The following is a 26,669-nucleotide window of genomic DNA, read 5'->3' as shown; positions in this document are numbered from 1 at the left end:
TCAGTTGATACAGTGGAAGGAAGGGAAGGGCTGAGGGCGGGGCGGGGGCTGCGCCTTTAATTGGAAACACCTGTTGCGCCTCGGGGGAGCGGACGTGGGGCGGGGCGCGAGACGGGGCACGAGGGCCTCGACGGAGCCCCCCCAGCTGTGCCCGCTCTCTCTCTAGCGCGCGCGCGCGACCCCGCCCTCCCGCCCGCCGGCGCGCGCCCACCTGGGAGAGCTCCAGCTGCGCAGGGAGCCCGTGGCCCCGCCCCCCCTCCCGGCGCACGCCATTGGTCAGAGCGCAGCCCTCTCCAGGTGACGTAAGGCGGCGCGGGCCCGGGCGGCAGAAATAGGGCCGGCTGCCGCGCGCGCCGCGCTTCTCCCTCTTAGCCCCCCGTCCCGGATTGCCGCCCGCCCGCCCGCCCGCCCGCGCACCGGACCGTCCCTGCTCACCTGCGCCCGCGCGCAGACCAGGTAAGCGCCGGGTGGGGGGTGGGGCGGCTGCTGGGTGACCTTGGGCCAGTCGCTTCACCTCTCTGTGCCCCAGCCCGTTGCCCGGGAGGGGCCGGCTCCATCTGTGACCGAATCGTACTTTCCCAGCGCTTAGCCCAGTGTTGTGCACCCCGGGAGCGCTCGAATGAGTGGCCGAATCTGTAAAATGGGGGTGGAGACGGGGAGCCTCCTGCAGGGCTGGGTCCAAACCTTAGTGGCGAGAACCCAGGCTGGGCAGTCATAGGTCGTGGGTTCTAATCCCGGCTCCGCTGCTGGGTGACCTTGGGCAAGCCACGTCACTTCTCTGGGCCTCGGTGACCTCCTCTGTAAAATGGGGATGAAGACTGGGAGCCCCACGTGGGGCAGCCTGATTACCTTTGTATCCCCCCCCCCAGTGCTTAGAATAGTGCTCGGCACCTAGCAAGCGCTTAACAAATACCGTAATTACGAACCCGGTTTTGCTTGTGATTAAGTAATAATGATGTTAAGCGCTCACTAGGTGCCAAACACTGTTCCAAGCTCAGCGGGGATACAAGGTCATCAGGTTGTCCCACGTGGGGCTCGCAGTCTTCATCCCCATTTTACAGAAGAGGTGACTGAGGCACGGAGAAGTGAAGTGATTTGCCCAAAGTCACCCAGCAGACAAGTCGGATGAAGACCGTGAGCCCCACGTGGGACAACCTGATCTCCTTGTGTCCCCCCCCCCCCCAGCGCTTAGAACAGTGCTTTGCGCATAGTAAGTGATTAACAGATAACATTATTAAGTGGCGGAGTCGGGATTAGAACCCATGACCTCTGACTCCCAAGCCCGGGCTCCTTCCACTGAGCCACGCTGTATCCGCCCCAGCGCTTAGTACAGTGACTGATACATAGGAAGCGCTTAATAAACACCGTTATTATTATTATTATTGTTAATAACTTGTCCCGCCTTCATGCTGTCTTGTCCCCCTGTCCATTCTGCCCCCGGACGACCCTCCGCCCCCCCGATCGGTTTCGGGCTAGTTTCTCCCGGCTATGGAGGGGCTAGAGTTGGGGTCTTTCCCGCAGGCGGCCCCGGCCCCCCCGCCCCTCAAGGACCTTCCCGAGGAAAGGGACCCCTATTGTTGGGTAGGGACCGTTTCCATCTGTTGCCGATTTGTACTTCCCAAACGCTTAGTACAGTGCTCTGCAAATAGGAAGCGCTCAATAAATACGAATGAATGAATGAGCCGAGTCATCCCGCAGCCGGCGCGGGTCCGTCCGGGCCCGCTGCGGGGGAAACTGAGGACGCCGGGCTCCCCCCGCATCCCAGACCCGGGGGAGGTGCGGCTGCAGGGGCTCCCGAGGGGCGCGGGGAATCGGCCCTCCAAGCGTCCGCTTTCAGCCTCTCCCTTAAATAACATAGACAGTGAGCCCAGAATTGGGTAGGGACTGTCTCTATATGTTGCCAACTTGTACTTCTCAAGCGCTTAGTACAGTGCTCTGCACACAGTAAGTGCTCAATAAATACGATTGATGATGATGATGATGTTAAGCGCTTACTATGTGCCTAGCACTGTTATAAGCGGTGGGGTAGCTACAAGGCAATCAGGTTGTCCCACGTGGGACTCACAAACCTTAATCCCCATTTTACAGAGGAGGGAACTGAGTCCCAGAGAAGTTAAGTGACTTGCCCAAAGTCACACAGCTGACAAGTGGTGGGGTCAGAATTAGAACCCACAACCTCTGACTCCCAAGCCCAGGCTCTTTCCACTAAGCCACACTGCTTCTAAAACTTGCTCTGATGCCACGAAGTAGGCCTGGCTTAGTGGAAAGAGCCCGGGCTTAGGAGGCAGAGGTCCTGGGTTCTAATCCCCGCTCTGCCACTTGTCAGCTGTGTGACTTTGGGCAAGTCGCTCCACTTCTCTGGGCCTCAGTTGCCGCTGTAGAATGGGGATGAAGACTGTGGGACAACCTGATGACCTTGTATCTCCCCCAGCGCTTTGGACAGTGCTTGGCACACAGCAAGCGTTTAACTACCCTTATCATCAAACCTCCCGGCAGGAGACTGTGAACCCGTTATTGGGTAGGGACCGTCTCTATCTGTTGCCGAATTGTACTTTCCAAACGCTTAGTGCAGTGCTCTGCACACAGCAGGCGCACAATAAATACAATTGAGTGAATGAATGACTCTCCGGGGGCGCTGGGTTTTCGAGGGAAAGTTAGTTTCCTCGCTACAAACCGGGGCCACGAACGGAATAATCCTTCCCGGTGCTGCGCTTAATGCACTGCGGCGGGGAAAGGGGTCCAGCCGTCTCCATTTTCCCCTGCGGGAATCCTTCTGGGCCGCCGGCTCTCCCTCCCCGAGGCCGGACAGGGTCTCCCTCAAGCCTGGGATTTGCGTGCCATCGAGCTCTACCTCCTTAGGGGCAAAGAGCCCCCGGGCACAGGCAGGGAACAGCGTTCTCACCTCCCCCCTCCAGCAGCTGCCTGCCCTCTGACCACTTCTAGCAGCAAGGACCCCCTGCCCTGGAGCTCAAGGCAGAAAAGAAGCTGTTGTTTTATTTATTTATTTTTTTAAAAGGGTCAGCAGAGCAAATTTTATGTGACTGACTCCTAAAAAAAAAAAAAAAAAAAAAAAAAAGGCTTAGTGGTAACTTTTCTTTCTTTCTCCTTTCCTCTTCTTTTCCTCCTCCTTTCCGGGCCCCGACTGAACGTTTTGCGTTGTCATTGCTGGCCGTCACGTGTTTTATTTGCCCTCGTGTCCGCATTTCGACTTTGTGCTGGTTGTTCCGCTGCTGGAGCTGTCCGTCCTTCGAGGTGCCGACAGACGCTTCCTAGGTCTGAATTAGCCCAGCCTCTCTCCTCTCCCTTCTCTTCTCTCCTGTCTCCCCTCTCCGTCCGGGGCCTGGTCTTTCCTTATCCTGTAGATGTCGCCTCTGATGGGATTCTGGCTAGCCAAAGCGCCCTTACAGTTGCCCCGAGGAAACTTCAGATCCTGTCCCGGGATCTTCCAGACAGTTGCTGGCGATACGAATCCTCTACTCCCTGGAGCTGAACTGAACGGCCAGGATCGTGTCTTTTCTAGGCACCTGTGCTGAGCCCTAAGACAACACTCTGCTGGAGAGCTCCTATACATTTAGTGGGCAGGTATGAGCTTGCTGGAAAGATTCATTCATTCAATCATATTTATTAACTGCTTACTGTGTGCAGAGCACTGAACTAAGCGCAGGTAGAGCTGACAAATTGTTTAGACTGTTATTTCCAGTCACGTTTATCGAGCCCTTACTGTGTGCAGAGCACTGTGCTTAAGCACTTGTGAGAGTATGCTGTTACGTAGTTGAAAGATACATTCCCTGTCTACAATGAACTTAATGTCTAGAAGGGAACACCCACGGGTCTTATTGCAGTCTGCCAGAAACCCTTCCAGGTTTTCTTGCTGCTTAAACTCAGTTTTGGGGCTCCTTTATCAGGGTCTTGCAGAGCTGAACCCTAACTTTTTATATCTACTTCCATGAGGGAGTAGAAGGAATTGAGAGTGAGGGAGCTAGAGCACTCTTGATGGTTCCAGACGTCCCCATCCCTCCTCACTTTCCAAAACCTAATTACAAGCGAATGCTGTCGACTTCAATCATTCCGGACTACAGCTTGATGGGCAGGGCTGGTCTTGGAATGTTTCCTTAGCTTTTTCCTTAGTGTCTCTTTTTAGCCAAAGACGGACCAAATATATCAGTATCGGGAGTTAATTAGACCTCTTTAGAGGAATCTTGAGGCATAATGCAGGAGGTGACTGGCAGCCTTTAGCTTAAAAAACAACAACACAAAAAACACTGTCTCCCCTTTGGTGAATAGTTAACTTCCCTTATCCACTTTTCATTCCCTTCCTGGGCTTCTACTGAGGCAAATAGAACTCTGCTCCATTTCTACTTGGGATGACCTTCCCTATGGGCTCTAAATTTTCCCAAGTCTACTATTTTGGCAACTGGTATGATTTCATAAAATAATCGGCTTCCATCCGTCATTAGTCAGTCACAGTCGTCTAGTACTACGGTATTTACATCTAACCAATCTTGTAGTGCCAGGATGGACCTGTTATGAGAATATAATTTTTCTCCTTGTTTTAAAATATACCTTAATTCCAAGTCAGGACTTAGGATGAGATGATAATTTGAACCAATTGTGACATGGTTTTAAATTTAAAATTGTCCAAGACTTAAAGGGACAATCTTTGTAAGCTGAGAAAGTGAGATAAAACCATTCTGAAGATAGGAAGGAGGGAAAACAACCTCACTAATTGGAATGTCATAAATTTACGTATTGCATGTAGACTCATTTAGGCACCTCATTTATCACATGCCGAAGGTATTAATCAAAGATAGAGTAGATAATTAATCGGAAATGTAATTTAACTTTATGGCTAGCTGCAAGGTTAGCCTGGAAGTGTTTTCATGCTCAATTTCCTTAGGCTTGGTGTATTCTAAGAACCCGAGTGTTTACTTTATATGCTAGAATATGTAAGCATTCAAACTTAATAGACCTGTGATAGTCATAACTTCAAACACCAGTATTGTTGACTTGGAGCTTCAAAAATCACACTTTGACTATTTGCTTTGTTTGGCTGGAAGTAAAAAGTGAGGAGTTCCTCTTTAAAACCAGAGTTGTTGCAGCAACTACAGTTATTCACAGACTGTATAATTAAGAAAGGGGGTCTTGAGTTCAATTAATGGGCCTGCTTTGGCTTGGATGAATATCTTTGCCTCCCAGGACCCCTCCTCCTCCATTTGAAACAAAACCGTCCATGTCTGATGTGAAAATAACATGCACAGGAACCTTACATTAGCCCTCTGTCAATGAAGAAATGTTGCTTTGCAAGGCAGGGGAGATGTTTAGCTCTCTAAAGACTTCATAGAACAAATTTAGGCTAAAAGGCAGCTTGAACCTATTCTAAGAAATTGAATTAATTTCAAGGACAATTGCCACTTAGAGTAGGTAACTGGGTTTTTAGTTTATTGTATGGGTTTCCTCCAATCAATCATTTAATAGTAATGAATGGTTAGTTTGCAGAGCACTGTATTAAGTGCTTGGGAAAGTACAATACAGTGGAGTTGGTAGACATCATTCCTGCCTTCAAGGAGCTCACGGTCTCCCGGAAGATAGGCACAGAGATGACAACCTACTTAAATCAGTTTGCATTTAAAGCTTAGAAAATCCATATACTGTAGCCTCAGATCTGCTTGATATAATTCAGTACCTGTTTTGTCAGGCAGGAGTCCTCTGCTCAAGGTGTTTTCAAAATCACGAAAACAGAGCACTGAAATATGCAGGTCTAATCACAAAAAGATATATATCTAAAGCTCTTCTGGTGGGTTTGGGTTGGGACAGTAAAATGGGTGAAAGTTGGGGGAAAGAGACAAGTGTTAGAAATGGGGGCCAGGCAGCCTTCCCCTCAGTGAGGAATTGTAATTGAAAAGAGATGAAGTCTGAAGACTCCCAGGTCCGTGCTCTATCCACTAAACCACTCTGCTTCTCAAGCTGTGGGGAAGGCCGTTCACAACTGACTTACGATAAAATTCTGTGAGTTTAATTTTAGTCTCAGATTGGTCATTTGTTCGGTGTAGTGGTAGTTTGAGTACAAAACACTGTACTAAATCGTGAGGAAGAATACAGTAAATGATAAATAAGACTTGGTCCCTGACCCTCAGAGAGCTCACAATCTAATAGGTGCTGGCTGAAACATTGTTAGTGGGCCACATAGAGTAAGAAAGATCCAAAGCACAAAGACAAAACATAATGTAAAGACTGTGATAAATACAATAGGTGCATCAGAATATTGTAGTTGAAGGAGTCATTTTCAGGCTCATTACCATTCAGGCAGAATCGTCCAGAAACCACTAAGCATGACAGCAAAAGCCTTCCATCCTTGTAGAATCTTTGAAAGCTGCATTGTTCCTACATTCTCTTCTCTCCTTCATCCCAGCTCCCCCAACGATGGATAAGATGTACTATGCCCCCTGCATAGCACAGGGCCCTTGACCTGTTAGCACTGGCTATTTGGAGTCATAACTTCCCACGAGGAGTCAGTTCTCAAGAATTAAATGTCTTTCTAAGTACTTTGGTATCACCAAGTACAAATAAATAACCCCTTAAAAAGTAATAAAATATAAATTGTTGTCCTGTGCCACAAACCTGGTTTATAATGAGCTTAAATCTCACTGATGGGATGATTTATTAAAGATTTATTTGTGCTTCCATGGTGATGATGTAACCATTTCAATCAGAATGTAAAATGTCTCACTTTAAATATGAGTTTAGAAGGTATTGTGGCCTAATGGATAGAGCAAAAGTTTGGGATCCCGGAGGCCTGATTCTGTCCCAGCACTGGCACTGGCCTACCGTGTGACTGGACAAGTCATTTAACTTCTCTGGGCCTTATTTTCCTCATCTATAAAATGGGAATAAGACTGTGAGTCCTGGGTGGGATGGGGACTGTCTGCCCCAGCATATTAAGTTCTTAATAAATATCCTAATTATTTAGAATATAAAAAGATTAAAAAAGCATAATTAGAAGATAAAAGGATTAAAAAAGCGATCTTCAGTCTTATTGTCTCTCTCTACAAAACCTGAGTCTGCGCATAGGGAGATCTAAAAGAATTCTTCCTCTTCCATTTGCATTTGTGATCTAAGCTCTTGATACAAAATGTAACTCAGCTGAGCAGTGGACTTCAAGGTTTCTGGTTTGAAATATGGAAAACATCTCTGATTACATTTTGTTGTGGGGTAGGGAGATGGGGGCAAATTTTTCAGTGTTTTGAAATAATGCCTAGTTAAAAATAAAACCTTAATTATCCTTAAGTGTGCTCTCCAACCCCTTCTGCGGAGCATTGGAATTCTGAAAGTGTTCTACCTGGTTGTGCCCTCTCTTGGTGACTTCTGACAAATCACCATTTCTACACTTTGGCTGTTTTGCACCTATATCCAAGACATGTAGAAGACCATGTTTTACAGGGGTGCAGAGAAGAATATACAATTTACACACCTCAGGTTTTTCCAACAGAACTATAAATTGAAGTTAATGACTGGTCAAGAAAACAGTAGACATTAATAAGAGGCTTCCTTCATAGACGTAGGGTAGATCTAATCGCTACCTCTTTCAGCCCTTTCCTCTCCATCCAAACCACTACCCTGCTCATTCAAGCTCTCATCCTATCCCGTCTGGACTACTGCATCAGCCTCCTCTCTGATCTCCCATCCTCATGTCTCTCCCCACTTCAATCCCTACTTCATGCCGCTGCCCGGATTGTCTTTGTCCAGAAATGCTCTGGGCGTGTTACTCCCCTCCTCAAAAATCTCCAGTGGCTACCAATCAATCTGCGCATCAGGCAGAAACTCCTCACCCTCGGCTTCAAGGCTCTCCATCACCTTGCCCCCTCCTACCTCACCTCCCTTCTCTCCTTCTACAGCCCAGCCCGCACCCTCCGCTCCTCTGCCGCTAGTCTCCTCACCGTGCCTCATTCTCGCCTGTCCCGCCGTCGACCCCCGGCCCATGTCATCCCCCTGGCCTGGAATGCCCTCCCTCTGCCCATCCACCAAGCTAGCTCTCTTCCTCCCTTCAAGGCCCTACTGAGAGCTCACCTCCTCCAGGAGGCGTTCCCAGACTGAGCCCTCTCCTTTCTCGCCCCCTCGTCCCCCGCTCCACCCCCCCGCCTACCTCCTTCCCTTCCCCACAGCACCTGTATATATGTATATATGTTTGTACATATGTATTACTCTAGTTTACTTGTACATATCTATTCTATTTATTTTATTTTGTTAATATGTTTGGTTTTGTTCTCTGTGTCCCCCTTCTAGACTGTGAGCCCACTGTTGGGTAGGGACTGTCTCTATATGTTGCCAACTTGTACTTCCCAAGCACTTAGTACAGTGCTCTGCACACAGTAAGTGCTCAATAAATATGATTGATTTCAAACTGTAACCAGGTAGAAATCTGACGTCTATCACATGCTGACAGACTGAACCTGGTTAAGCTAGACCATCTGGAAATTATTTCCAAAGTCTTATGGTGTGTGGGATAGATTAGACTTCTAGACTGTGAGCCCGTTGTTGGGTAGGGACCATCTCTCTATGTTGCCAGCTTGTACCTCACAAGCGCTTAATACAGTGCTCTGCACACAGTAAGTGCTCAACTTGTACTTCCCAAGCGCTTAGTACAGTGCTCTGCACACAGTAAGCACTCAATAAATACGATTGAATGAATGAATGGGAGCATAACTGGGTTCTGAGAATAGGAGATCACTCTGGGCCACCAGACTTGTGCCAAAAAAAGTCTAGCGTGACGGGAAGTGGAATTGTCCTGGGGGAGCTCAGCCTCAGTACTGAGATGCACACACCAATGGAACTCTTCAGGAAGACCTTAAGAGCTATTTTCCATTGAGTGACCAGACACCCCTAAAGGATTAGCACTGACTTTTTTCCTCACCACTTCCCCACATATAGACCTGGAGTTGCTGGTTTGGGGGTCCAGCATCAGCTGGGGCTCATTCTGGGGGATGGGGAATTCTAGAAATCAGAACTGTAGAAACAAGAAATCCTACTCTTGGTACACCCACAGACCATAGGCACATAGGCTGCAAAATTCCACTTTCTCTCTCCTACCTAACCTTGCTACTACAACCCAGCTTGTACACATTGTTCCTCTAATACCAACCTAATACTGTACCTCATTTGCCTCTATGTTGCTGCTGACCTTTTGCCCACATCCTACCTCTGGCCTGGAATGCCCTCCTTCATACTGACAGACATTCACTCTCCCCACCTTCAAAATCATGTGACTGATGGATTGAGATTAGCTGAGGGTGCCAAATGACAAGTCAGAAACAGCCTGGCTTAGCGAAAAGAGCATGGGCTTGGGAGTTGGAGGTCATGGGTTCTAATCCCAGCTCTGTCACTTGTCTGCTGTGTGACCTTGGGCAAGCCACTTAACTTCTCTGTGCCTGTTACCTCATCTGTAAAATGGAGATTGACTGTGAGCCCCATGTGGGACAACCTGAATACCGTGCATCTACCCCTGTTCTTAGAACAGGGCTTGGCACATAGTAAGCACTTAACCAATGAGCCGGTTGTTGGGTAGGGACCGTCTCTATACATTGCCGATTTGCACTTCCTAAGCGCTTAGTACAGTGCTCTGCACATAGTAAGTGCTCAATAAATTCTATGGAATGAATGAACAAATACCATAATTACTTTTTCTTAACCAATGCCATAACTTAGTCAGCTAACACCAGACATTCAGCATTAGCTTTAGGGGTGACAGTAATCCCAGTATTTGAGTGTCCATTGGTGAGATACAAAATAAAGATAGGTGACTTTTCCACAAAGAGCTTATAGCCTGATGGGTAGCCCCAGGTGAATATCTGCTTCAGCCACCCCTAAAGCTTCTGAGTCCAAAAATGTCATTCCCAGCGTTGTCTCTCCTCTGTGAAGACTTCTGGTGTGCAGCAGACAACTTGCGCAATGTCAGTTGGGTATCAATTAACTTTTCTTGAACCTTAAAATGTTTTCTTCGGTATATATGCATGCTCTCCTTTCTCCCTCGCTCGATTTCCCCATCCCATCCAATATGCAGGCATCCTGTTTCTTATAAAATGGGATACGTGTTCTTGAGAAACCTCACATAAAGGAAAACCTGCACTGTAATACTCATCTGTCACCGCTCCCCGAGCACAAAAAGGCTCTTAATGTAGAAACACTTTCCCCAGTTCCCAAAAGGCATTCTAGCCAAAATGCATAGTGAAAAGACAGGTTTGGCAGAACTAAGCGAATGGTTTGCAGATCTGAAACAGGCATTTGTATGACCATGTGTCTCCTAAACTGGCATGTTTAAATGGTGATTGCTGCAAACATACTGAGTGCCTACTGTGTGCAGGGCACCTGACCGAGTGCCTAGGACAGCACAATAGCAATAAAAAGCCACAGTACCTTCCCTCAAGCTTGCAATCTAATGATCTTTTCCTGGGATGTGGCATTGGTCCAATTCCCTGTGAGGTCACTTAATTTCTTGCTGCTCTTGCCTATAGGTGGGGTCAGGTGGGTTAAATGGTAATTAATCATTCTAATAAGTGAACATAAGAGGAAACTTCCAAAGTTCCCATTTCAGCCAATCTAATTCCATTTGGAGCTCTTTGGATGTGATTCCATTTGGAGCTCTTTGGGCATAGAGGAAAAGGATATGAGTGAGACCTAGATGGCTATTAGTCTTGCATTATGGACTTTTCATCTTTATAAATCCCAAGCACACATTTTCAGATGTCTCCTCACACCCCAGGTAATTGTACAAATGCAGTGATGGTTACGTGTGTGTGTGTTTAATTTATGTTTTGCATATTTCTGTACACGCCACTCTCAGGATGAAACAGCTGAACAGATGTCTGTACTGCCTCAAACTTTATACTTGTTCTTCCTCCAGCTTTCACCATCTGTACATTAATTTTGTCTGCCTTCATTAGAGTGTAAAGTCCTTGAAAACTGGGAACATGTACTACTGTTGAAGCCTTCTGAGCAATTAATACAGTGCCTTACGCTTAATAGGAGTTCCATAAATGCCACTCATTGGTTGAGTTTGGGATTCTGGGGCAATTGCCACATCTAAAGATTGTTTTGAAATTATTTTTACGGTATTTAAGCACCACTCTAAGTACTGGGGTAGATAGAAATTCGTCAGGTTGGACACAGTCCTCGTCCCACATGGGGAGCACAGTCCAAGGAGGAGGGAAAACAGGTATTGAGATCCCCATTTGGCAGTTGAGAAAACTGAGGCACAGAGAAGTTAAATGACTTGCCGGCGGTCACCTAGCAGGTAATTGGTGAAGCTGGGACTAGAACCCAGGTAAGTGGAGAAGCTGGATGCTCTCAACTCTTTATCGCAGGGCAGAGATCATGGAAACACTTACCCCCGTCAGGACTTGGTAAACGTTACTTAATGACTAACAAATCCTGCATTTTACTTACTACACATCATAGCTATCTGACTATCCTCCTGGTCATACTCTTGCTTCATAAGAAACAGCATGGCCTAGTGGAAACAGCACGAGCCTGGGAGTAAGAGGATCTGTGTTCCAATTCCAGCTTTGCCAGTTGCCTGCTATGGGACCTTGGGCAAGCCACTTCTCTGGGCCTGTTTCTTCAACTGAAAAAGGGGATTAAATTCTTCTCCCTCTTAGACTGTGAGCCCAAAGTGGGAGAGGGACTGTATCCAGCCTGATTAAGTTGTTTTTTTATCCCAGCGCTTAGAAGAGTGCTCGACACATCATAAACACTTAAAGAATATCATAATTATAGTTGGCTTTGACTGCTGTCCTTTTGATCTCAACAGGTTTGTGATGATGAAATCGAGAAGCTTTTGGTTCTTTTCTGTGCTGTGTGGGGTCTTTCTATGGCCCACCCTGGGACAGATGGATTCAGACAGGAGCAGACGCCCTCTTTTAGAAGCAAGAAGGCGGCAACAAGAGGTATTGTAGCTGTACTGTCTGCTTCAAATCTCCTTTCTAATGCTGCTTGTCTGTAACTTATTCAGTTGTTGCCTGACATCTGTGAGGTATGAAACCTAGCCATGTTGTGGAGATACAGGCTGTTTGCCAATGGCATGTCACTGCATCATGACCCCCTGTCTCTCGCTTTCCAGGGAATTGTATTTATGGATGGATATTTTGCTACTTTAATTCCAAATCCTGAAAGACAAGAGCAAATGGAGCTAGGTGATCAAATCAGACTTCCATCTCCTAAAATCTACATCTCGAGCAGACTCTAGTGGAGCCAGGAGTTTTCTTTATTTGTAGATATTTATATGTTTATATTTAGTGGTTGTTACTTTGTGACCTTTCCAGACTCAGATGAGGCTCTCACTGATGGTAGCCAGGAGTTAATGGTGTTAATGGAATGCTTACTGTGTGCAGAGCACTGTACTAAGTGCTTGGGGAAAGTACAGTATAACAGCGATGATAGATGTGATCCCTGCCCACAAGGACCATACAGTTTCCAGACAGAGGCAGGCATTAAAATAGGTTAGAGATAGGGGAAATAATTCTTATGAAAATTTTCTTATTCTCGTCTGTGGAGCTGGGGTATCAAAATGCTTTTGGAGTATACAGCCAAATGCATAGTAAATGCAGAGGAGAGGGAAGGCAGAATACAGGCCTAGTCAGGAAAGGCCTCTTGGAGATGTGGTTTTAGGTGGGTAGATTGGCAGACTTTCAAATTTGAAAGGGGAGGGAGTTCCAGGTCTGAGTACAAGAGGTTGGTGGCAGTACAGACTAGATCGCGGTTCCAGGAGGGTAGGCTGGGGCTAGGGAAATGGATTGCGTGGGTTGGGTTGTAGTAGATCAGCAAGGTTATGTAGGAGGGAGAGAGTTGATCCACCCTATTCCAAGCTCTCATTTCCTAAGTGGAAATAGAAACAAAAATTAGTTCTTAAAAGTAAACAGGCCTAGCAAGAGTGGGTAATGAACCAGAACTAAACACAAGGCATGGTAGAATCAGCTCATTATTTGATCAAAACAAATGTTTTCTCATTCATCATGTAATCTAATCCTAAACCTACAAGCCTTAATCTTTAGGGAACTACAATCTAATGTAACGTATGCTTTCAATGCTGAATTTAATGTGGGCTTTCTAAGTAGAACTGCTGTGATTTAGCACACACATTCTCCCCTTCCATTTAAATGGGGACTGGGTCTTAACTTGTGTTCTTTAGTCTGGACCTGTATCCACGTGCTTTCAGCCAAGCTGTGTGTTTTTTAAATTCCCCTTAGCTAGTGCAAGGCTGTTAAAAATTGCTCAAATGTAACTCAATGATTGAAGGTTTCAGAGAAAACTAATGCCAAACAATAAGAACATTTAACTGCCAAGAGTCCTTTAAGTATATTACATGTCAACATTGTTTTCACTTGAAACCCCAAGAAGCACCCAACTTTGACTAGCCTGAGGTCAATTTAAGGAAAATAAAAATGGAAGCTGCATCTTTCATCACAGATTGTTTTATTTCCTCTTCAGTTCCATTACACAATGATGGAGCATCTCAAAACACCATTTCCTATTAAAGAAGAATTCCACCCATTTCTTATCTGTATTTACACTGTGAGTTCTTAAAGCAATATCTGCCATGACTATTGTATACACATTATAATTTTAATGATTAATTGCCTAATGTAACTATTTGTAAGAAATACATTAGTCACTTAAATCCCCTGTATCACAAGGAAGCTAAAGTAATTGGAATAACTTGGCTTTTAAAGTCCAGTCAACTTACTGCATTTGTGTCTTTTTTTTTTTTCTTCAACATCTCAGAATAATATCCTAGTCACATATTTAACAGTTCACTTCTGTGGCCTGATTCTTTTCAGATGCTCAAAAATCAGAACTTTTAATATACAGTACAATAGGAAATTTAGTGGGATTTTATTAAATTGGAACATCAAGCTTATTTCACAGAATATATTAGTATTATTAAGAATTGGATACCCCTCAATGAGATTCATGCTCTTAAAATAATTAAATCAATGTGGTAACTCCTTTCATATTCCACATTTGCAGAATTGTCCTCAGTTCAGTAGGCATTTATTTTGGAAACATTTCTCTGCAGTGAACAATAAAGATTCTATACATATACATACTAGAGCTTGAAAAACAGCACAGTGTGCAGAATAGCATTCATAAAAAGAATCTTTGCACATTTATAAATAAGGCAGTTGGATGAGAAGTCAGAATAATCATTGTTTTCCCTTTGATTCTTTTGTTACGAAGTATTCTTATGTGACAACTAATATTCTGAATGCCAAATGAGACTCATGCAACATTAACTTCCCTTAATAAATGGATCTGTGCCTCTCAGGAAAGCTCACTTTGTTTCTAGCGCCTATTCCTCTTTATCTCAACTTATGTTTTTCTCTAATGGTCTTGATAAAGAATTGGATTTAGTCATCAAATAGCAAATACATTTCAGAGGGCTCCTGCCTTTGAAGGAAGTGAGTCAGATTAATTTGGTGGATCAGATTGCCTCCCCCTTCCCTTCTAGATTGCAACTTTTCTGAAAGCGGTAGTGGTAAACCAGAGTCGTGACTTTGCCTTAGCCCGTGACTCTCTCCATCACCTAGAACAGCACCTGCGTCTAAGATGATTAATAACCACTGGGGAAGTGTTCATCCCCATCAGAAGGATAAATGACTGTACTGTTCTAAGATTCTACCATGTACGAGGAGCAGCAGGATCTTAGCAGAAAGAGTGTGGGCATGGGAGTCAGGGGACTTGGGTCCTAATCCCACTCTGCCACTCGCCTGCTGTGAGACTTTGGGCAAGTCATTTATCGTTGCTGGGACCCAGGTTCCTCAGCTGTAAAATGGGTTTTAAAAAAACAACAACTCACCTTATATTTCCCTCTTAGACTCCCAGGTGGGACAGGGCCTTTATCTGATCTGATTATCTTCTATCTGCCCTAGTGCTTAGTATTATCCTTGGCATGAAGTAAGTGCTTAAATTTTACTTATTGTGATTAAATATGGTGTCTTAGTGGCTAAAGATCGGTGCTGCTCCCACAGTGCCATGGAACTATTGTGAGTGTAATGTAATAATAAGTGTCATTTGTTCAGCATGTACAATGTGCCAAGCACTGCAGTAAGCACTGGGGTTGACACAAGATGTTACACAGTCTCTGCCCCACGTGGGACTCAGTGTACGTAAGAGGGAAAAGAGATATTGAATCCCCCACTTTAGAGATGAGGAAACTGAGGAACAGAAGTTGACTTTCCCAGGGTCACACAGCAGACAACTGGCAGAGCAGGGATTAGAGCCAAGGTCCTCTCACACTTTCTACTCCTGCTCTTTCCATTAGTTTACTTTGGATAGTTTGGGGCATTTTTCTTCCCTGTCAAAATGAACCAATTTATTTTCTTTGAAGCACAGTACAGTTTTTGTTACGGTATTTGTTAAGCACTTTGCACCAGGCACTGTACTAAGTGCTAAGGTAGATCCCAGATAATCAGATTGGACACAGTCCATGTCCTACAAGGGGCTCACTATCTTAATTTCCATTTTACAGAGGAGGTAACTGAGGCTCAGAGAAGTTGAATGCCTTGCCCAAGATCCATAACAGACAAATGGTGGAGCTGAACTTAGAGCTCACATCTTCTGATTACAGGCCCATGCTCTTTCCAATAGGCCACGTTGCTTCCCACACATCCAGGAAAAGGCTCCTTATTCTTTAGACTCAAGTCAGGCTTAGTTAGCCTTGTGTGTTGAACCTGTGCCCAGTCTTTGAAAACTATCTGCTATTTTCCATCTCCATATACTAGTATCCCGTTTTACCAGTTGCAGTCCTTTATTTGTCTATATAGTGGAGTCATGGACCTCTCCTGTTATAATCTTCACTGAGTCCACTGCTGTCTGCGTGCACACAGCCATTTGTTCCGTCATCATGATGCTCCATCCAGACAGGTTCTCACTCTCATGTTAGCGTCATCTAATTCCCTAACCCCATCCTAAATGAAACATTACAGTGTGAACATGTGTTTTGACAGAATTAAGTGCATCTCCAAGGAATAACACTATCAAATAAAAATGTCAAGGCCCTGCTCAATCAGATTCTGTAACCAGAGAGGAGGAAGGCCCTTAAATGGTCTCTGTCCACTCCACCTTTTGAAAAATAAGAGCAACAACTTTCCTTTCTTTACCTCTAACCCCTAAATTGCAGTGGACTTGTATGAAGTGGTCATTAAGTAAGTCACTTTCACTCAGAAGTAGAAATGCCTTCTGAATCCTCTTATAGTGGGGCAGGGGTTTGTCTTCAGATCTACCATGAATTTCAGGGATGCTACATTCTGATTCTGTCACCCACACAGTCCACATGGTGTATCGCATTTCCCAAGGGTGGTTGCTGCCCTAATATCTCATTATTCAGCAGTGAACCCCACCTTCCCCGCTCCACCCAAAGTAAGGTTTCCAAACTGTGATTTATATCAACTGAAAGGTAGCAGTGGTCTGCAGGAGGCAAGGGTTGCTTGCACTGAGAAGTGTAAAATGTAGGGACGAAAATCATTCACTTTTAAATCAGGATAGTTGCTGATGGTCATTCAACTCACTTAAACAAGTACTATTTAAGGGGACTGAAAGTGGAATTGATCTAAATGTGCACGTCCATCCTTCTCTGTCCTTCCCCCACCCCCACCCCCCACCCCTCCCTCTGTGTCAATAAGGAATTACCACTTTAGAGTCTTATTTTGAGTGTTTGCCAGAGCATAGGGATTGGGCTATAACCATATTCAACAGCAACTGCCCTCATAGTGGCCCTTGAGCATCTTTGCAAATGTGAAATTGAGTCGATCTTTAACTGTCTGAATGTTGCTTGGAAGAAAAGATGACTTTGAGACTGCATTTGTTCCTGTTTGCTTTAAAGAAATTACATTTAATCTAGTCATTGCTTGGCTCCAAAATGGAGTGGAGAATGTTTGTGTCTCTTCCCTCTGTAAATGAACATGAGGTGGCATGTGTTTGTGGGGGTTTTCAAAATGTTATGGGTCACTTTCCCTTCTCTAGCATCAGGAGTATAGCTTAACTTTTTAGTAGCCCTGGGTGGTACTGAGTCAGAAGTGAGTGATTTCATCAGAATTTTTAACCGAAGAGAAAGGTTGAACTACAGTATTCTAGTCTGGGTGACTAGATTTTTCTTTCCCTCTAATGTATACAAAATAAATATTTGTTTACTGTGTGCAGAGCACTGTACTAAGTGCTGGAGAAAAATGCACAGTTGGGAATGAGACATGCTGCCTGAGTCTTCTGGGGGGTGTGAGGCCTTGAGTATGTGGGGAGAAAGGACTGTGAAAGGTTAAATCAGATTCTCACATTTAGAACTCCTGAGGTGAGTGCAAGCAGTGAGGGACACCACTAAACCCAGTGTTATACAGTGCTTCTCTGGTTGTCAGGCAGTAGCCACTGGTCCTGTCTGCAGCAGCAGAAACAACAGAGGATATTCTTACCCTCCAGCTGACTGCTGATGCTCAGCTTGACTTATCTGCCATGACTGCACACTGCTGCCATAAACGGAATTTAGACTAAGCTGTGGGTAGGGGGTCCCTGGTCCATGGAGATCATTTTTCTGGGGCTTTGATATCTCATGTGACTACTTGTAAGGAAAGATAGTCATAATCAAAAGTGAGGGACTAGAAGCAAGTCCTGGGTGGGTGCCATGGAGGGAGGTTAAATACTTGTTTCCCCATTTTAAGCAGTTTTTCTGGGTAGACAGTGACCTGCCTGTAGAGCTAATACACTAATATTTTGCAAAGGTGTTGGGGGAAAATTATTCCAGCTACAATAAATGAAACATAATTTTAAGCAGATATCTTTTAAGCAGTTACTCTTTCCCAGCTTTTCATCTAAATATCTTTGAGTTCAGTGGTTGAGATGAGATTTTTAAAAAAATAACTGAAAAAACATTGATTTATTACCAGCAAATATTAGAGAGCATAGTCCACTGCATTTGAAGGTAGGATTATACCTTTTTTTTAAGCGGCAGTGGGAAGCTAAGTGCTTACAGTGTTCCAGGCACTGAAGTTTGTTGCAAACTTGTACTTCCCAAGCGCTTAGTACAGTGCTCTGCACACAGTAAGCACTCAAGAAATATGATTGAATGAGTGAACTAAATGCTGGGGTAGACAGAATACAATCAGTTGGGCACAATCCATGTCTCACGTGGGGCTCAATGTTAATCCCCATTTTTCAGATGAAGTGAATGAGTCACAGAGAAATTGTGACTTGACAAAGGTCACAGCTGACAAATGATTGAACTGGGATTAGAACCCGGGTCTTTCTGAAGCCCAGGCCCATGCTCTTTCCACTAGGTTGTGCTGCTCTCTACTTGAGAGAATAGACACTGTGCTTTCCATTAAAGGGTCACAGTGAGGCCAGCTGGAAGAGCATAATAGAAATATAGATACAAAGACTGTATTCTAGTGTGCAGTGTTACCAAAGTACATCATGAACAGAAATGGTTCTTCTCAAAGACAGCTTCCTGAAAGGGCTGGGCTTTGTTTTGCAGTTTTAAAGAGGAAGACAATGATTATGATAGGAATAACCATCTAACTCCTTTTGGGAGGGGCTAGCTTAGGCAAACAGAGGTGGGAGAAAGAAATGTAGACAAGAGGACCCTCAAGAAAGCAAATTGAATTGGGATGGTGAATAGGCTAGGATAGGTAGATAGAGATCTTTTTTTCCTTTCCTCCTAAAAGTGTAAAGTGTTTTTTCTCTCTGGATTAACCATGAGGTTCCTGGTTCAACTGAGAACCTTAATTCATTCTGAAAGTCATTTAGTGTTACTAAGAATTTACTCCTTACTGTTTCCTTTTCCCGACCATTGTTTCTTAGTATTTAGCATTTGTAGTCATTTCAATAGTCTATTTGCTTTGCTCTCTACTGTGCTCTTAAAGAACTACATTCATATGTTTTACTGCAACAACTGGGACTGCATTTTAACTGGGGGCCGTGGTGCCATGACTCTTCCTTTGTTGGAAGCTGGCAAGCATCAGATTGCCTTAGTGCCAACCATTTGCCTTGTTCAGATGCCATGGAACCAGCAGATAATAGCTACCTCCAACTCTGGAGAGTATTAAGTGTCAGCATAGTTTGCCACAGAACAATAAACTGCTCTGTGGGTATGCATAAACACTGCACCAACTCAATCGAGGGGGGTAAATTGTCCATCTGCAACCTACATTATGTCTCTAACTTGTGGTTATTGGGATGGCTGCCTCTCACCACCAGCTAACAAATTCCAGTTGAGGACTGATTATAAGGAAGATAGATATTTGTGGAAACTGTAGAGCAAAAGGAACATGAAATGAGGAAACTGACTAAAACTGAAAGTGGAAAAAAATTAGGTTAGTCATAAAGAAATAGTTTCTGACAGTGTGGGGTACCCTGTAGCTTTGAAGAGATGACCGTATGGGTTGTTAGGACATTACTGGCTACTTTACCATGGATCTTTGTTATGCCCATTTGTCTACTTCTGGAGAATTTTTGGCCCTGTGGATTCTACTCGCTGCTATGCAGAGCCAGGTGCTTTCACCAAAGAGGCTCTAATATCTTCGTTTTAGGGCTAGTGCGGTTTAAACTAATGACATACTTTAAAATCTGCTCCCCACTTCCTTCTAGAGGTGCATATGTGTACTATTTCTATTAAATGCAACATCTTCCCAGCAGTTTGAGTGCACAGAAGAGAGCCCCGGATGGCTGAGGAACAGGGAAACCTGACAAGGGCAAGGGTCACAACTCGATATTGTAAATGTAAATGCAAGAAAAGTATTGAAGGGACAGAGTGGCCTAGTAGAAAGATAACAGCCCTGTGAGCCGAAACAATAAGTGGGTGCTAATCCCGGCTTCCTCCTACCTATAGTGTGATCTCGAACAAGTCACTTGCAGCCCTGTGCTTTACTTTTCGAGTTGTCTACACGCGCTGCCTCAAATTCCTCAACACCAACTCTCTCCTCGACCCCCTCCAGTCTGGCTTCTGTCCCCTACATTCCACGGAAACTGCCCTCTCAAAGGTCACCAATGACCTCCTGCTTGCCAAATCCAAGGGCCCATACTCTATCCTAATCCTCCTCAACCTCTCAGCTGCCTTCGACACTGTGGACCACCCCCTTCTCCTCAACACGCTATCCGACCTTGGCTTCACCGACTCCGTCCTCTCCTGGTTCTCCTCATCTCTCCGGTCGTTCATTCTCAGTCTCTTTTGCAGGCTCCTCCTCCCCCTCCCATCCCTTACTGTGGGGGGTCCCTCAAGGTTCAGTTCTTGGTCTCCTTCTGTTCTCTATTTACACTCACTCCCTTGGTGACCTCATTCGCTCCCATGGCTTCAACTATCATCTCTACGCTGATGACACTCAAATCTACATCTCTGCCCCTGCTCTCTCCCCCTCCCTCCAGGCTCACATCTCCTCCTGCCTTCAGGACATCTCCATCTGAATGTCTGCCCACCATCTAAAACTCAACATGTTCAAGACTGAACTCCTTGTCTTCCCACCCAAACCCTGCCCTCTCCCTGACTTTCCCATCACTGTCGATGGCACTACCACCCTTCCCTTCTCACAAGCCTGCAAACTTGGTGTCATCCTCGACTCCGCTCTCTCATTCACCCCTCACATCCAAGCCGTCACCAAAATCTGCCAGTCTCAGCTCCGCAACATTGCCAAGATCCGCCCCTGTCCCTCTCCATCCAAACCACTACCCTGCTTGTTCAAGCTCTCATCCATATCTATCTGGACTACTGCATCAGCCTTCTCTCTGATCTCCCATCCTCGTGTCTCTCCCCACTTCAATCAATACTTCATGCTGCTGTCCAGATTGTCGTTGTCCAGAAACGCTCTGGGCATATTACTCCCCTCCTCAAAAATCTCCAGTGGCTACCAATCAATCTGCACATCAGGCAGAAACTCCTCACCCTCGACTTCAAAGCTCTCCATCACCTCGCCCCCCTCCTACCTCACCTCCTCTTCTCTCCTTCTGTGGCCCAGGCCGCACCCTCTGCTCTTCTGCCGCTAATCTCCTCAACTTACCTCCATTCTCACCTGTCCGCCATTGACCCCTGGCCCATGTCATCCCCCTGGCCTGGAATGCCCTCCCTCTGCCCATCTGCCAAGCTAGCTCTCTTCCTCCCCTTCAAGGGCCTACTGAGAGCTCACCCTTCTCCAGGAGGCCTTCCCAGACTGAGCCCCCTCCTTCCTCTCCCCCTCATCCCCCCTCTCCATCCCCCTATCTTACCTACTTCCCTTCCCCACAGCACCTGTATATATGTATATTATGTTTGTACATATTTATTATCTCTATTTTACTTGTACATATCTATTCTATTTATTTTATTTTGTAATATGTTTGGTTTTGTTCTCTGTCTCCCCCTTCTATACTGTGAGCCTACTGTTGGGTAGGGACTGTCTCTATATGTTGCCAACTTGTACTTCCCAAGCGCTTAGTACAGTGCTCTGCACACAGTAAGTGCTCAATAAATATGATTGATTTGATTGATCCTTAAAATGGGGATATGAGACCTACTCACCCAAGTCTTCCTCTCCAGCCCCAGGCTCTCATACAAGCTACAATCCTACATCTGCTTTGGTCTTCAGGTTATCTCCCAGAGGATGGCACTTCAAACTTAGTGTGTCTTCTATCCTGAATTTAAGAATCTCTGCCTGGCTTGCCTAACTCCAGATGATTCTAGGGAAATGTAGTTTCTGGCAGACTTCCTATTTCCCTCAGTCCCTTGATGGTTAGGATCAAACCTCCCATGGAAACCTAAATCTTTCACCTAGAAGCTGCTAGTGAGCCTCTAGAAGATCTGAGCAGCAAGAAACTGTCTGCAAAACCAGTATCTAATGCTATCATTCTGGAAAGGGAAGGCCTCTTTCAATAGGGACCGTTTAGTGGGCGTGGTGGAGAGCAATGGATGATTGCAAATGGCATCAGTTTTATGAAAGCAAATGCAGTGAAGTTACATGTGGAAATACCTCATCTCCGCAGACTTAAGTCGAGCTTAAAACAGCAAAGCCTTTTGTATTGGTAGCACATCAGGGGCACAGTCTCTGCTGGGTCCCTTCTGCAGTTCTCAGAGCCCATTTTCAGGTCAGAAGTGAGAATAATTATGCCAACTAAAATTTCTGCTGATATTTTATCCTTTCCAAGTTCTTTCACATTTCCATTGGGGAGAGCTAGTTTACTTATCATCCTGCTGTCATGGTCTCTGCTATAAATTAAGTCAAGCAAAAACTCCCTCACTCTCGCTTTCAAGGCTCTCCATCACCTCGCCCCCCCTTCTACCTCGACCTCCCTTCTCTCCTTGTACAGCCCAGCCCGCACCCTCCGCTCCTCTGCCGCTAACCGCCTCACATGTACTTTGTTCTCCGCCTGTCCCACCGTCGACCCCCAGCCCACGTCCTCCCTCTGGCCTGGAATGCCCTCCAAACATCCACCACATCATCCATCTCTCCCTTGCAAAGCCCATACTGAGAGCTCACCTCCTCCAGGAGCCCTTCCCAGACTGAGCACCACTCTTTTTCCTCTCCTCCCTCCATCCCCCCGCCCTACCTCCTTCCCCCTCCCCACACAGCACAGTGTGTATATATATTTGTACAAATTTATTACTCTATTTTACTTGTGCATGTTTACTATTTCTATTTATTTTGTTAATGATGTGCGTATAACTTTAATTCTATTTGCTCTGACGATTTTGACATATGTCCACATGTTTTGTTGTCTGCCTCCCCCTTTTAGCCTGTGAGCCGCTGGTTGGGATAGGGACCATCGCTATATGTTACCGACTTGTACTTCCCAAGTGCTTAGTACAGTGCTCTGGCACACAGTAAGCGCTCAATAAGTACGAATTGAATGAAATAAATATAATAAGCATTTACATGTACGTAGTGCTCTAGGCCAGATATAAATCACCACATGACATTCATTGAGTGCTGACAGCAGGGCACTATACTAAGCCACCTGTGATTGTACAGTACAAGAGTTGGTAGACATGATGCCCTGCCTCGAAGAGGTTAGTCCTAGTGGGGAAGACTGCTGCTTGCCCTAAGTGTAATTTACTTTAATATTAGTGTAGGGATATATACATAAATATTATGGGGTAACAAACTGCATAGTTATCCCGAAAAGAGAGTCAATAGGGTGAGGTTTGTCAAAGAAGGCTTCTTGGGGGGTGTGTGATGTGTCAATAGGGCTTTGAAGATGGGGAAGAGCGGTCTGTTGGTTATGAATGGGGAGGGGGTTCTAGCTAGAGGGAGGATGTGAGCAAAGAATCTGCAGTGAGAGAGGGTGAGACCAAGGTACAGTGAGTAGGCTGGCTAGAGAATAAAGTGTGGAAGTGGGTTGTTGCAGGACATGAGTGAGGTAAGGAAGGAAGATGGGAAGAGTTGATTGAGTACGGCAAAGTTGTGGTAAGGAGTTTCTGTTTGTTGTGAAAGTGGATGGACAATCATTTGTGGTTTTGAGGAGAGGGGAGATACACTCAACTTTTTTTTTTATTTTTATGATCCAGACAGCAGAGGGAAGTATGGACTGGAGAGGGGAGAGGCAGGGAGGTCAGCAAGGAAGTTAGTCAAGGTGGGATATAAGTGCTTGGATCAGCAAGGTTGCATTCTTCAGAGATGTGAATGGGCAGGATTTGATGACAGACCTGAATATGCAGGCTGAATGAAAGAGAAGTTGAAGATTGGATTGTAGTATCCCGACAGGGCTCATGCTCTGAGAGCTGGTGTCTTATCCCCATTTTATAGGTGATGAAAGGGAGGGACAATTTGCCCTTGGTCACAGCAGGCAAGTGGAGAGCTGACTAGAACCTGAATCTAGTAACTTCCAGCATCATGGCCCTTCCACTAGACTATGCTGTGGACTAGGTTGTATTGGAAAGATGTAAGGGATAGGAATCTAACAAATCAGCAGATTCTGGGGAAGCCATTACGTACTCAGGAGCCAATATATAGTCAGCATAGCCAGGTAGTACATATCACTGTATGGGAAAAATGATGGTCAGGTGAAAGAGTTCTCAAGGCCAAACAGGATACCTCCCTGTGAGCAGCAGGGGCAGCAGACCCCCATGTGCTTCCCTCTACAGAGGGTCTCCCCTGTGGACAAAGAAGAAATAGTAAGGCATCCACCCCAGAGCTTCTTACAGTGCCCTAGGCACAATAATAAATAAGTATTATTATTATAAATCATCATCATCAGTGAATGGTCACATCCATGCATACTCCTGGGATTCTGCTCCCCTAAACCCTGGTTGCTAAAGACTGAGTCCTTAGCTCTCTTTGGGGTGTCCTTGCCAGTGTGGGTTAGTAAGGCTCCTAGATGCCTTTTCCAGCCAGGCTGTCTCCCACAGTGTCTACTAGATGAGAAGCAGTGTTGCTCAGTGGAAAGAGTGTGGGCTTGGGAGTCAGAGGTCATGGGTTTTAATCCCGGCTTCCCCACGTCTGCTGTGTGACTTTGGACAAGTCACTTAACTTATCTGAGCCTCAGTTACCTCATCTGTAAAATGGGGATTAAGACTGTGAGCCCCACGTGGGACAACGTGATCACCTTGTATCCCCCCAGCGCTTAGAACGGTGCATCGCACATAGTAAATGCTTAACAAATGCCATTATTATTATTGTTATTATTAGATATCTTGTGGCCTGGGTAACAATCCTCCAATAAGGTGTCCTCTGAGACAGCTGGCGATTTCTGGTGCTTGCCGAGACTGTAGCGGTGGCTTCCGAGCGTGGGAGGAAGGCAGACAGACCCGCAGATAGGTTCTTCCTAGAGGGATTGAACACAGGTAGGGATTAGCCATTGCTAGGATAGGTTACTGATATTAGGGGTTTGGCCATAGTCTGATCTGTATTAAAGGGGGCTAAGCAATTGGACTGTCCCAATGGACAAGGCTGAGAGAAATTCCTCCTTCCCGTCATCTTCCAGGGGAGTCAAACCAAGGGGAGCTTTTCATCTGAAGGGGTTTTAGGGAAGCCTGGAAATGTGTTCCTCCGTTGATTGGTCTCCTGCCAGAGCAGACCCTGCTGTGGTCATGTAGATTGCCCTTGCCCATGCTGGCTGGGCTAGCCATTTTCCGCCACAAATGAAAAGCTGAGTATTATTTTGCCTCTAATAGCCTCTTTAATCCCCAGATTACGACATGCTCTCTAAACACACCAACACCGCTTCGCGAGACCCCCTCTTGGGACCTCACATTCCCATGCCATTACAAAGATGAATAAACTGAACCATGGGAGGGGTGAAAGGGAGGGGGTTCATTGAGGTGCCTGAATCTATGCGATAAGTTGGCATTAAAACCAGAAATAAGACACACACCGTCTAGCTCCTTAAACACCTTCTGCCTCTGTGGATGGGTTTTTTGCTGAGTAAATGATGGTGCTCTCTGAGAGCAAAGAGAATCTGGTGAGATTCTGCTAGGTAAGCAGTGTGGGAGGGTGGGGGTCATCTCACCAAGTAAGTGGTGCCAGAGTGGTGGAGCCCAATGTGGCTAATGACAGTCAGGTCCCCGACCTGCGACCAAAGGATCGAGGATCTGGCCAGCCAAAGGAATTGATTATCGTGCTAGTGGTCAATGTGCTGATCCTTGAGTTTCCCCTCACTTCTGCCAGGAGTGAAAGGAAATGCACCATTTTCTTAGTGTCCATTGAAAATGTGGGGTAGAAGTAAATGAATCATTAAGGCTGTAGGTTTGATATGTGCATCTTTTTCTACGGAAGACAGAACATAACAAAATTTACTTTGTGCAGTTCCTTTTGCAGACTAAAATTCAGTTTTTGAAATTGTGTGTGGGGGGGGATCCATATCACTCCTGAATCGGTTTGTTCTTTATGGTATTTTAGTGCTTACTAGTGCCAGGCACTGTACAAGTACTGGGATAGATCTAAGCCAATCACATTGGACACAGTCCATGCCCCACATGCGGCTCACATTTTACAGATGAGGCAACTGAGGCACAGAGAAGTTATGGGACTTACCCAAGGTCACACAGCAGACAAGTGCCAGGAGTGGGTGATTAGACCCCAGGTCCTTTTGACTTAGAGGCCCGTGCTCTATCCATTATGCCACAGGTTCACTGATACCTTAACCATTGTGGTCCAGCAATATCACTGACATACACTGTCAAATGGCATAGCAAACTCTATTCTAATGGAGGATAGTTAATTGATTTTATGATATTTCAATCATTTCTCTCTTCTTCCACTACACCCCAGCTTGCACACTTCACCACTCCCATGTCAAACTATTCACTGGGCCTCATTCTCATAACTCTTGCAGTCAACCTCTTGCTCGTGCCCTACCTTCTGTCTGGGAACCTTCCTCCTTTCACATCCAGCATAGGTCACTGCTTTCCCATCATCAAAGCTTTTCTGAAATCACATCTTCTTGTGAGATTCACTCGAGCAAAACATCTCCCACCTCACATTTTATTACCTGCCCCTACTGCCAATTCAACACTTCACTGTCACCTAAGCATTTGTATCAGTATTCTTTAAGCATTTGACACTCACCTCGGCCCCACAGCACTTATATCTGTACCCATAAATTATTTTAGTGTCTGTCTCCCCATCTAGTGTCAAAGGTCCTTGTGGGAATGGAACATTTTTACCAACTCTGTATTGTGCTCTCCCAAATGCTTAGGGCAGTGCTCTGCACACAGTAAGTGCTCAATAAAGATC

At 45.5% G+C, this 26,669-nt stretch overlaps 1 protein-coding gene across 2 annotated transcripts in view; it reads left to right on the top strand.

Annotated features, from left to right (window-relative positions):
• The first annotated feature begins 415 nt into the window (after positions 1 to 415).
• FSTL4 (follistatin like 4) overlaps positions 416 to 26,669 on the top strand; it is a 685,476-nt gene continuing 659,222 nt past the window's right edge. For both annotated transcript variants that reach the window (XM_038772898.1, XM_038772897.1), the window contains exons 1-2: positions 416 to 456; positions 11,801 to 11,936. In XM_038772898.1, coding sequence (XP_038628826.1) covers positions 11,808 to 11,936 — 129 coding nt within the window. In that variant the 5' untranslated portion in view covers positions 416 to 456; positions 11,801 to 11,807. The remainder of the gene's footprint in view (positions 457 to 11,800; positions 11,937 to 26,669) is intronic.

The sequence above is a fragment of the Tachyglossus aculeatus genome, chromosome X1 (assembly GCF_015852505.1).
Source record: "Tachyglossus aculeatus isolate mTacAcu1 chromosome X1, mTacAcu1.pri, whole genome shotgun sequence".
Classification (NCBI taxonomy): Eukaryota; Metazoa; Chordata; class Mammalia; order Monotremata; family Tachyglossidae; genus Tachyglossus; species Tachyglossus aculeatus.
This window is presented reverse-complemented; position numbering and strand designations above follow the sequence as displayed.